We start from the raw sequence: 12,500 nt of genomic DNA on the forward strand, positions 1-12,500 counted from the left end.
AGCTAATCATGGCAGGAGATGGCCATCCCTGTTATAGAGGGATAGAATCAGCTAATCATGGTGGGAGATGCCCATCCCTGTTATAGAGGGATAGAATCAGCTAATCATGGTGGGAGATGCCCATCCCTGTTATAGAGGGATAGAATCAGCTAATCATGGTGGGAGATGCCCATCCCTGTTATAGAGGGATAGAATCAGCTAATCATGACTGGAGATGCCCATCCCTGTTATAGAGGGATAGAATCAGCTAATCATGGTGGGAGATGCCCATCCCTGTTATAGAGGGATAGAATCAGCTAATCATGGTGGGAGATGCCCATCCCTGTTATAGAGGGATAGAATCAGCTAATCATGGTGGGAGATGCCCATCCCTGTTATAGAGGGATAGAATCAGCTAATCATGGTGGGAGATGCCCATCCCTGTTATAGAGGGATAGAATCAGCTAATCATGGTGGGAGATGCCCATCCCTGTTATAGAGGGATAGAATCAGCTAATCATGGTGGGAGATGCCCATCCCTGTTATAGAGGGATAGAATCAGCTAATCATGGCAGGAGATGGCCATCCCTGTTATAGAGGGATAGAATCAGCTTGACGTTGGAATTTATATAAATAATAGGCATTTCCTTTTTACAGACATCCCATGGCCCAGTCTATATCCTACATGGGCTGCTACTACCGTGGCTGTGGAGGACTTAATCGCAGATACAGTCTCTACTGTACCTCTGATCTCACAGTAGACTTAATCCCAGATACAGTCTCTACTGTACCTCTGTTCTAACAGTAGACTTAATCCCAGATACAGTCTCTACTGTACCTCTGATCTCACAGTAGACTTAATCGCAGATACAGTCTCTACTGTACCTCTGATCTCACAGTAGACTTAATCCCAGATACAGTCTCTACTGTACCTCTGATCTCACAGTAGACTTAATCCCAGATACAGTCTCTACTGTACCTCTGATCTAATAGTAGATTTAATCCCAGATACAGTCTCTACTGTACCTCTGATCTCACAGTAGACTTAATCGCAGATACAGTCTCTACTGTACCTCTGATCTCACAGTAGACTTAATCGCAGATACAGTCTCTACTGTACCTCTGATCTCACAGTAGACTTAATCCCAGATACAGTCTCTACTGTACCTCTGATCTAATAGTAGATTTAATCCCAGATACAGTCTCTACTGTACCTCTGATCTCACAGTAGACTTAATCGCAGATACAGTCTCTACTGTACCTCTGATCTCACAGTAGACTTAATCCCAGATACAGTCTCTACTGTACCTCTGATCTCACAGTAGACTTAATCCCAGATACAGTCTCTACTGTACCTCTGATCTCACAGTAGACTTAATCGCAGATACAGTCTCTACTGTACCTCTGATCTCACAGTAGACTTAATCCCAGATACAGTCTCTACTGTACCTCTGATCTAATAGTAGATTTAATCCCAGATACAGTCTCTACTGTACCTCTGATCTCACAGTAGACTTAATCGCAGATACAGTCTCTACTGTACCTCTGATCTCACAGTAGACTTAATCGCAGATACAGTCTCTACTGTACCTCTGATCTCACAGTAGACTTAATCCCAGATACAGTCTCTACTGTACCTCTGATCTCACAGTAGACTTAATCCCAGATACAGTCTCTACTGTACCTCTGATCTCACAGTAGTCCAGGCCTACTTTACGGAGGTAGGATGTGATGGTGAGGTCATAGGTTAGGGGTTAGTTAGTTAGGGTTACTGGTACCTCGTATCTCACAGTAGTCCAGGCCTACTTTACGGAGGTAGGATGTGATGGTGAGGTCATAGGTTCTCATCTTGCCCTCTGCTCCCAGCTGAGACACACTGAGGACCAACAGCGTGTTCTCCTGGTCAGCCTGACGCGTCAACTCCAACAGTACCTGGAGAACATCCCCAAACACACCAAAAATAACATGATAACGCTTTAGACACTGGTCCTGTGTAGCTCGGTTGTCCTGTGGCCCTGTGGTCCAGTTGGTAGAGCATAGCGCTTGCAACACCAGAGTTGTGGGTTCGACTCCCACTGGGGTCACCAATAGAAAAATGTATTGCTTTGATTATTGGGTTATTCGTACATTATAACAAAAAAATACCAAAAAAAACCACTCCGTACCGCTTTGACTTCAAACTTGAAGTGCAGGTCAGTCAGCTCCTCTATGACAGATGGCTGGTGTTCCTCATCCACAGACATGTAATATGACTCACCATCGGAGTCTGGGGAGGAAGACATACAGATTACATATAGACTACATACAGATTACATACAGACTACATATAGACTACATACAGACTACATACAGACTACATATAGACTACATACAGACTACATACAGATTACATACAGACTACATACAGATTACATATAGACTACATATAGACTACATACAGACTACATATAGACTACATACAGATTACATATAGACTACATACAGACTACATACAGATTACATACAGACTACATACAGATTACATATAGACTACATACAGATTACATATAGACTACATACAGATTACATACAGACTACATATAGATTACATATAGACTACATACAGATTACATACAGACTACATACAGATTACATACAGACTACATATAGACTACATACAGATTACATATAGACTACATACAGATTACATACAGACTACATATAGACTACATACAGACTACATACAGATTACATATAGACTACATACAGATTACATATAGACTACATACAGATTACATACAGACTACATATAGACTACATACAGACTACATACAGATTACATACAGATTACATACAGACTACATATAGACTACATATAGACTACATACAGACTACATACAGACTACATACAGACTACATACAGATTACATACAGACTACATACAGACTACATACAGATTACATACAGACTACATATAGTCTACATATAGATTACACATAGATTACATACAGACTACATATAGATTACATATAGATTACATACAGTCTACATATAGATTACACATAGTCTACATATAGATTACATACAGACTACAAAGAGATTACATACAGACTACAAAGAGATTACATACAGACTACATAGAGATTACACATAGATTACATACAGATTACATACAGACTACATACAGACTACAAAGAGATTACATACAGACTACATACAGACTACAAATAGATTACATACAGACTACATACAGACTACATACAGATTACATATAGATTACATACAGATTACATACAGACTACATACAGACTACATACAGATTACATACAGACTACATATAGATTACATACAGACTACATAGTGTAAAGAGATCACACATACACTGAGTGGACAAAACTAATATTGATTTGCAACCCCCCTTTTTGCCCTCAGAACAGCCTCAATTCGTTAGGGCATGGACTCCACAACGTGCCTGAAGCGTTCCACAGGGATGCTGGCCCATGTTGACTCTAATGCTTCCCACAGTTGTGTCAAGTTGGCTGGATGTCCTTTGGGTGGTGGACCGTTCTTGATACACACGAGAAACTGTTCAGTGTGAAAAACCCAGCAGCATTGCAGTTCTTGACACTCAAACCGGTGTGCCTGGCACCTACTATCATACCCCGTTCAAAAGGCACTTAAATCTTTTGTCTTGCCCTTTCACCCTCTGAATGGCACGCATACACAATCCATGTCTCAATTGTCTCAAGGCTTAAAAATCCTTCTTTAACCCGTCTCCTCCCCTTCATCTACACTGACTGAAGTGGATTTAACAGGTGACATCAATAAGGGATCATAGCTTTCACCTGGACTGGACAGTTTGTCATGAAAAGAGCATGTGTTCCTAATGCTTTGTCCACTCAGTGTACATCACCTACAGACGTCTGAAAATAAACAGAACATATCCATAGTGAAAGAAATGTTTCCACTCATTCATGATTCATGCCATACAATAACAGATGGTCCTTCCATCTCCAGGTCTTTGTTCTTCAGTAACAGATGGTCCTTCCATCTCCTGGTCTTTGTTCTTCAGTAACAGATGGTCCTTCCATCTCCTGGTCTTTGTTCTTCAATAACAGATGGTCCTTCCATCTCGTGGTCTTTGTTCTTCAATAACAGAGAGTCCTTCCATCTCCTGGTCTTTGTTCTTCAATAACAGATGGTCCTTCCATCTCCTGGTCTTTGTTCTTCAGTAACAGATGGTCCTTCCATCTCCTGGTCTTTGTTCTTCAGTAACAGATGGTCCTTCCATCTCCTGGTCTTTGTTCTTCAGTAACAGATGGTCCTTCCATCTCCTGGTCTTTGTTCTTCAGTAACAGATGGTCCTTCCATCTCCAGGTCTTTGTTCTTCAGTAACAGATGGTCCTTCCATCTCCTGGTCTTTGTTCTTCAATAACAGATGGTCCTTCCATCTCCAGGTCTTTGTTCTTCAGTAACAGATGGTCCTTCCATCTCCTGGTCTTTGTTCTTCAGTAACAGATGGTCCTTCCATCTCCTGGTCTTTGTTCTTCAATAACAGAGAGTCCTTCCATCTCCTGGTCTTTGTTCTTCAATAACAGATGGTCCTTCCATCTCCTGGTCTTTGTTCTTCAGTAACAGATGGTCCTTCCATCTCCTGGTCTTTGTTCTTCAGTAACAGATGGTCCTTCCATCTCCTGGTCTTTGTTCTTCAGTAACAGATGGTCCTTCCATCTCCTGGTCTTTGTTCTTCAGTAACAGATGGTCCTTCCATCTCCTGGTCTTTGTTCTTCAGTAACAGATGGTCCTTCCATCTCCTGGTCTTTGTTCTTCAATAACAGATGGTCCTTCCATCTCCTGGTCTTTGTTCTTCAGTAACAGATGGTCCTTCCATCTCCTGGTCTTTGTTCTTCAATAACAGATGGTCCTTCCATCTCCTGGTCTTTGTTCTTCAATAACAGAGAGTCCTTCCATCTCCTGGTCTTTGTTCTTCAATAACAGATGGTCCTTCCATCTCCTGGTCTTTGTGCTTCAGTAACAGATGGTCCTTCCATCTCCTGGTCTTTGTTCTTCAATAACAGAGAGTCCTTCCATCTCCTGGTCTTTGTTCTTCAATAACAGATGGTCCTTCCATCTCCTGGTCTTTGTTCTTCAGTAACAGATGGTCCTTCCATCTCCTGGTCTTTGTTCTTCAGTAAGAGATGGTCCTTCCATCTCCTGGTCTTTGTTCTTCAGTAACAGATGGTCCTTCCATCTCCTGGTCTTTGTTCTTCAGTAACAGATGGTCCTTCCATCTCCTGGTCTTTGTTCTTCAGTAACAGATGGTCCTTCCATCTCCTGGTCTTTGTTCTTCAATAACAGAGAGTCCTATCTCCTGGTCTTTGTTCTTCAGTAACAGATGGTCCTTCCATCTCCTGGTCTTTGTTCTTCAATAACAGAGAGTCCTTCTATCTCCTGGTCTTTGTTCTTCAATAACAGATGGTCCTTCCATCTCCTGGTCTTTGTTCTTCAATAACAGATGGTCCTTCCATCTCCTGGTCTTTGTGCTTCAGTAACAGATGGTCCTTCCATCTCCTGGTCTTTGTTCTTCAATAACAGAGAGTCCTTCCATCTCCTGGTCTTTGTTCTTCAATAACAGATGGCATTCTATCTCCTGGTCTTTGTTCTTCAGTAATAGTTGCCATGGAAATGCCCTTGTTTGTCTGATCTAGATCAGATGAAGGAGGTTGAGCCGCTGACTAAAATACAGTCTTCTGTTACCTGAGGGGGGAGCTGTTGTATTCTGGCTTCCCCAACAGACAACTCTGAGTCATGGCATCCATTTTAGACAAAGACCAAGGGGGACATGAGGAGCATCCCATTGAGGATCAGATTACCTGACGCCTAATTATAACCGTTAGAGTGGTCAAATTATAGCAGACCCTGGATCAGTTCCTGCAGAAACAAGTTAGTGAAGAACCAGCCCCCCACCTGTCTCTAATGCGTCTAGCAGCACCGGAGTTGGTAAACCCAGGACGTTGGGCCTGGCCTCAGACAAACACAGCATCTAGTGGAAACAAGATGGGGGGGGACAAAAGAGAAAACAGTTGTTTGCCAATCCTATTAGACATGATGAACTGTACCAATATAATGGGTGTGTGTAGACTACTCTACTGGAACATACCAACTGTACCAATATAATGGGTGTGTGTAGACTACTCTACTGGAACATACCAACTGTTTCAATATAATGGGTGTGTGTAGGCTACTCTACTGGTGAACTGGAACATACCAACTGTACCAATATAATGGGTGTGTGTAGGCTACTCTACTGGAACATACCAACTATATCAATATAATGGGTGTGTGTAGGCTACTCTACTGGAACATACCAACTGTACCAATATAATGGGTGTGTGTAGACTACTCTACTGGTGAACTGGAACATACCAACTGTACCAATATAATGGGTGTGTGTAGACTACTCTACTGGAACATACCAACTGTACCAATATAATGGGTGTGTGTAGACTACTCTACTGGAACATACCAACTGTTTCAATATAATGGGTGTGTGTAGGCTACTCTACTGGTGAACTGGAACATACCAACTGTACCAATATAATGGGTGTGTGTAGGCTACTCTACTGGAACATACCAACTATATCAATATAATGGGTGTGTGTAGGCTACTCTACTGGAACATACCAACTGTACCAATATAATGGGTGTGTGTAGACTACTCTACTGGTGAACTGGAACATACCAACTGTACCAATATAATGGGTGTGTGTAGGCTACTCTACTGGAACATACCAACTGTACCAATATAATGGGTGTGTGTAGACTACTCTACTGGAACATACCAACTGTACCAATATAATGGGTGTGTGTAGACTACTCTACTGGTGAACTGGAACATACCAACTGTACCAATATAATGGGTGTGTGTAGGCTACTCTACTGGAACATACCAACTATATCAATATAATGGGTGTGTGTAGGCTACTCTACTGGAACATACCAACTATATCAATATAATGGGTGTGTGTAGGCTACTCTACTGGAACATACCAACTGTACCAATATAATGGGTGTGTGTAGGCTACTCTACTGGAACATACCAACTGTACCAATATAATGGGTGTGTGTAGACTACTCTACTGGAACATACCAACTGTATCAATATAATGTGTGTGTGTAGGCTACTCTACTGGAACATACCAACTGTACCAATATAATGGGTGTGTGTAGGCTACTCTACTGGTGAACTGGAACATACCAACTGTACCAATATAATGGGTGTGTGTAGACTACTCTACTGGAACATACCAACTGTATCAATATAATGGGTGTGTGTAGGCTACTCTACTGGAACATACCAACTGTACCAATATAATGGGTGTGTGTAGGCTACTCTACTGGTGAACTGGAGCATACCAACTGTACCTTCTGGGTGGGGGTGGAAGGAGTGGAATCACTCTGGGGCAGTGGGATGCTGTTGACCAGGTCCAACACTCCCTGGATCTTCTGGTCTGAGATCTTCACATGGAGGAGAGGCAGTTCTCCAGACACCTTGAATCTGGAACACAGTAGATACCATACCAGAGGTTTACTAATCTGGAACACAGTAGATACCAGAGGTTTACTAATCTGGAACACAGTGGATACCAGAGGTTTACTAATCTGGAACACAGTAGATACCATACCAGAGGTTTACTAATCTGGAACACAGTAGATACCAGAGGTTTACTAATCTGGAACACAGTAGATACCAGAGGTTTACTAATCTGGAACACAGTGGATACCAGAGGTTTACTAATCTGGAACACAGTAGATACCAGAGGTTTACTAATCTGGAACACAGTGGATACCAGAGGTTTACTAATCTGGAACACAGTAGATACCAGAGGTTTACTAATCTGGAACACAGTAGATACCAGAGGTTTACTAATCTGGAACACAGTAGATACCAGAGGTTTACTAATCTGGAACACAGTAGATACCATACCAGAGGTTTACTAATCTGGAACACAGTAGATACCAGAGGTTTACTAATCTGGAACACAGTAGATACCATACCAGAGGTTTACTAATCTGGAACACAGTCTGGTGTTACCTGGCTCATCTCCCTCAGCCTGGATAACAGCCTGGTGTTACCTGGCTCAGCTCCCTCAGCCTGGATAACAGTCTGGTGTTACCTGGCTCAGCTCCCTCAGCCTGGATAACAGTCTGGTGTTACCTGGCTCAGCTCCCTCAGCCTGGATAACAGTGTGGTGTTACCTGGCTCAGCTCCCTCAGCCTGGATAACAGTGTGGTGTTACCTGGCTCAGCTCCCTCAGCCTGGATAACAGTCTGGTGTTACCTGGCTCAGCTCCCTCAGCCTGGATAACAGTCTGGTGTTACCTGGCTCAGCTCCCTCAGCCTGGATAACAGTGTGGTGTTACCTGGCTCAGCTCCCTCAGCCTGGATAACAGTGTGGTGTTACCTGGCTCAGCTCCCTCAGCCTGGATAACAGTGTGGTGTTACCTGGCTCAGCTCCCTCAGCCTGGATAACAGTGTGGTGTTACCTGGCTCAGCTCCCTCAGCCTGGATAACAGTCTGGTGTTACCTGGCTCAGCTCCCTCAGCCTGGATAACAGTCTGGTGTTACCTGGCTCATCTCCCTCAGCCTGGATAACAGTCTGGTGTTACCTGGCTCAGCTCCCTCAGCCTGGATAACAGTCTGGTGTTACCTGGCCATCCTGGTGTCCTTCTCCACCATACATTTGGCCAGCTGGAGGTTGAAGTCCATGGGCTGCAGGATGTGCTGTATAGAGGAACCACGTTGACGGGCTGTCTTCCACTCCTCACCTGTAGGGACAGAGACAAACAGTGAGGGACAGAGCCCAGTGGACAGAGACAAACAGTGAGGGACAGAGCTCAGTGGGGACAGAGACAGAGACAGTGAGGGACAGAGCTCAGTGGACAGAGACAGTGAGGGACAGAGCTCAGTGGACAGAGACAGAAACAGTGAGGGACAGAGCTCAGTGGACAGAGACAGAAACAGTGAGGGACAGAGCTCAGTGGACAGAGACAGTGAGGGACAGAGCTCACTGTTTCATAGTCTACTGCCTTGACTATGAGTGAATGTTTGTTTCATAATGACATCAACGGGAAAACTGAACATCTGAGTGGTTTCATGAGACAGAGATGAAAATATCAGTCAGAAATGCAGTAAGGGGGAAGATCTGGAGATGGAACAACTAGCATGGGTTGCTAATACAGAAGATCTGGAGATGCAACAACTAGCATGGGTTGCTAATACAGAAGATGAAACAACTAGCATGGGTTGCTAATACAGAAGATGCAACAGCTAGCATGGGTTGCTAATACAGAAGATCTATAGATGCAACAACTAGCATGGGTTGCTAACACAGAAGATGCAACAACTAGCATGGGTTGCTAATACAGAAGATCTGGAGATGCAACAACTAGCATGGGTTGCTAACACAGAAGATGCAACAACTAGCATGGGTTGCTAATACAGAAGATGCAACAACTAGCATGGGTTGCTAATACAGAAGATCTATAGATGCAACAACTAGCATGGGTTGCTAACACAGAAGATGCAACAACTAGCATGGGTTGCTAATACAGAAGATGCAACAGCTAGCATGGGTTGCTAATACAGAAGATCTATAGATGCAACAACTAGCATGGATTGCTAACACAGAAGATGCAACAACTAGCATGGGTTGCTAATACAGAAGATCTGGAGATGCAACAACTAGCATGGGTTGCTAATACAGAAGATGCAACAACTAGCATGGGTTGCTAATACAGAAGATCTATAGATGCAACAACTAGCATGGGTTGCTAACACAGAAGATGCAACAACTAGCATGGGTTGCTAATACAGAAGATGCAACAGCTAGCATGGGTTGCTAATACAGAAGATCTATAGATGCAACAACTAGCATGGGTTGCTAACACAGAAGATGCAACAACTAGCATGGGTTGCTAATACAGAAGATCTGGAGATGCAACAACTAGCATGGGTTGCTAATACAGAAGATGCAACAACTAGCATGGGTGGCTAATACAGAAGATCTGGAGATGCAACAACTAGCGTGGGTTGCTAATACGGAAGATCTATAGATGCAACAACTAGCATGGGTTGCTAACACAGAAGATGCAACAACTAGCATGGGTTGCTAATACAGAAGATCTGGAGATGCAACAACTAGCATGGGTTGCTAATACAGAAGATGCAACAACTAGCATCGGTGGCTAATACAGAAGATCTGGAGATGCAACAACTAGCATGGGTTGCTAATACGGAAGATCTATAGATGCAACAACTAGCATGGGTTGCTAATACAGAAGATCTATAGATGCAACAACTAGCATGGGTTGCTAATACAGAAGATGCAACAACTAGAATGGGTTGCTAATACAGAAGATCTAAAGATGCAAAAACTAGCATGGGTTGCTAATACAGACGATCTAAAGATGCAACAACTAGCATAAGTTGGTAAAACAGAAGATCTGGAGATGCAACAACTAGCATGGGTTGCTAATACAGAAGATCTAAAGATGCAAAAACTAGCATGGGTTGCTAATACAGAAGATCTAAAGATGCAAAAACTAGCATGGGTTTCTAATACAGACGATCTAAAGATGCAACAACTAGCATAAGTTGGTAAAACAGAAGATCTGGAGATGCAACAACTAGCATGGGTTGCTAATACAGAAGATCTAAAGATGCAAAAACTAGCATGGGTTGCTAATAGAGACGATCTAAAGATGCAACAACTAGCATGGATTGGTAAAACAGAAGATCTGGAGATGCAACAACTAGCATGGATTGCTAATACAGAAGATCTGGAGATGCAACAACTAGCATGGATTGCTAATACAGAAGATCTGGAGATGCAACAGCTAGCGTGAATTGCTCATACAGAAGATCTGGAGATGCAATAGCTAGCATGGGTTGGTAATACAGAAGATCTGGAGATGCAACAACTAGCATGGGTTGCTAATACAGAAGATCTGGAGATGCAACAACTAGCATGGGTTGCTAACACAGAAGATCTGGAGATGCTACAAATAGCATGGGTTGCTAATACAGAAGATGCAACAACTAGCATGGGTTGCTAATACAGAAGATCTAAAGATGCAACAACTAGCATGGGTTGCTAATACAGAAGATGCAACAACTAGCATGGGTTGCTAATACAGAAGATGCAACAACTAGCATGGGTTGCTAATACAGAAGATGCAACAACTAGCATGGGTTGCTAATACAGAAGATCTAAAGATGCAACAACTAGCATGAGTTGGTAAAACAGAAGATCTGGAGATGCAACAACTAGCATGGATTGCTAATACAGAAGATCTGGAGATGCAACAGCTAGCGTGAATTGCTAATACAGAAGATCTGGAGATGCAATAGCTAGCATGGGTTGGTAATACAGAAGATCTAAAGATGCAATAGCTAGCATGGGTTGGTAATACAGAAGATCTAAAGATGCAATAGCTAGCATGGGTTGGTAATACAGAAGATCTAAAGATGCAACAACTAGCATGGGTTGCTAATACAGCACCGCTGTGTGATCAGCTGTAGCAGCACCGCTGTACGATCAGCTGTAGCAGCACCGCTGTACGATCAGCTGTAGCAGCACCAGCTGATGCACCGCTGTATGATCAGCTGTAGCAGCACCGCTGTGTGATCAGCTGTACCAGCACCGCTGTGTGATCAGCTGTAGCAGCACCGCTGTATGATCAGCTGTAGCAGCACCGCTGTATGATGAGCTGTAGCAGCACCGCTGTGTGATCAGCTGTAGCAGCACCGCTGTGTGATCAGCTGTAGCAGCACCGCTGTATGATGAGCTGTAGCAGCACCGCTGTGTGATCAGCTGTAGCAGCACCGCTGTATGATCAGCTGTAGCAGCACCGCTGTGTGATCAGCTGTAGCAGCACCGCTGTATGATCAGCTGTAGCAGCACCGCTGTGTGATCAGCTGTAGCAGCACCGCTGTATGATCAGCTGTAGCAGCACCGCTGTGTGATCAGCTGTAGCAGCACCGCTGTATGATCAGCTGTAGCAGCACCGCTGTGTGATCAGCTGTAGCAGCACCGCTGTGTGATCAGCTGTAGCAGCACTTCTCTCTCTACATCCACTCATGTTCCTCCCATCAATCAATAGGCTCAAATGTATCATCATTTCACAATGGGATTTTCATTTCCCTTTTCCTGGAGACAATTTAATTTATCGGCTTTTCATTTTTGGTATCAGCTATTACTGTCTAACGGAAACCCAGGTGTGTGTGTGTGTGTGTGTGTGTGTGTGTGTGTGTGTGTGTGTGTGTGTGTGTACCTGACTTGCTGTAAAGGATCTGGACACTGCGTAGCTCCAGGGAGTACTTCTCGTAGGCACGGTCCATAATCTCCTCCAGGGAACTGAAACTGGGTGATAAAGACTGGGGGTTCCCCTGGTCCACACTCACCAGCTACACACACACACACACACACACACACACATTTCTTTAAAACTATGACACAATAAAACAATAGGGTGTCGTTG

General features: G+C 43.5%; 1 protein-coding gene across 5 annotated transcripts in view; it reads right to left on the bottom strand.

Annotated features, from left to right (window-relative positions):
• Positions 1–12,500, bottom strand: part of vps13c (vacuolar protein sorting 13 homolog C) — a 229,235-nt gene that overhangs the window by 147,110 nt on the left and 69,625 nt on the right. For all 5 annotated transcript variants that reach the window (XM_045709067.2, XM_045709065.2, XM_045709066.2 and 2 more), the window contains 6 exons: positions 12,294–12,426; positions 8,669–8,786; positions 7,384–7,516; positions 5,926–6,001; positions 2,145–2,245; positions 1,758–1,911 (listed from right to left, as the gene is read on the bottom strand). In XM_045709067.2, the coding sequence (XP_045565023.1) occupies positions 1,758–1,911; positions 2,145–2,245; positions 5,926–6,001; positions 7,384–7,516; positions 8,669–8,786; positions 12,294–12,426 (715 nt within the window). The remainder of the gene's footprint in view (positions 1–1,757; positions 1,912–2,144; positions 2,246–5,925; positions 6,002–7,383; positions 7,517–8,668; positions 8,787–12,293; positions 12,427–12,500) is intronic.

The sequence above is a fragment of the Salmo salar genome, chromosome 26, assembly GCF_965601325.2.
Source record: "Salmo salar chromosome 26, fSalSal1, whole genome shotgun sequence".
Lineage (NCBI taxonomy): Eukaryota > Metazoa > Chordata > Actinopteri > Salmoniformes > Salmonidae > Salmo > Salmo salar.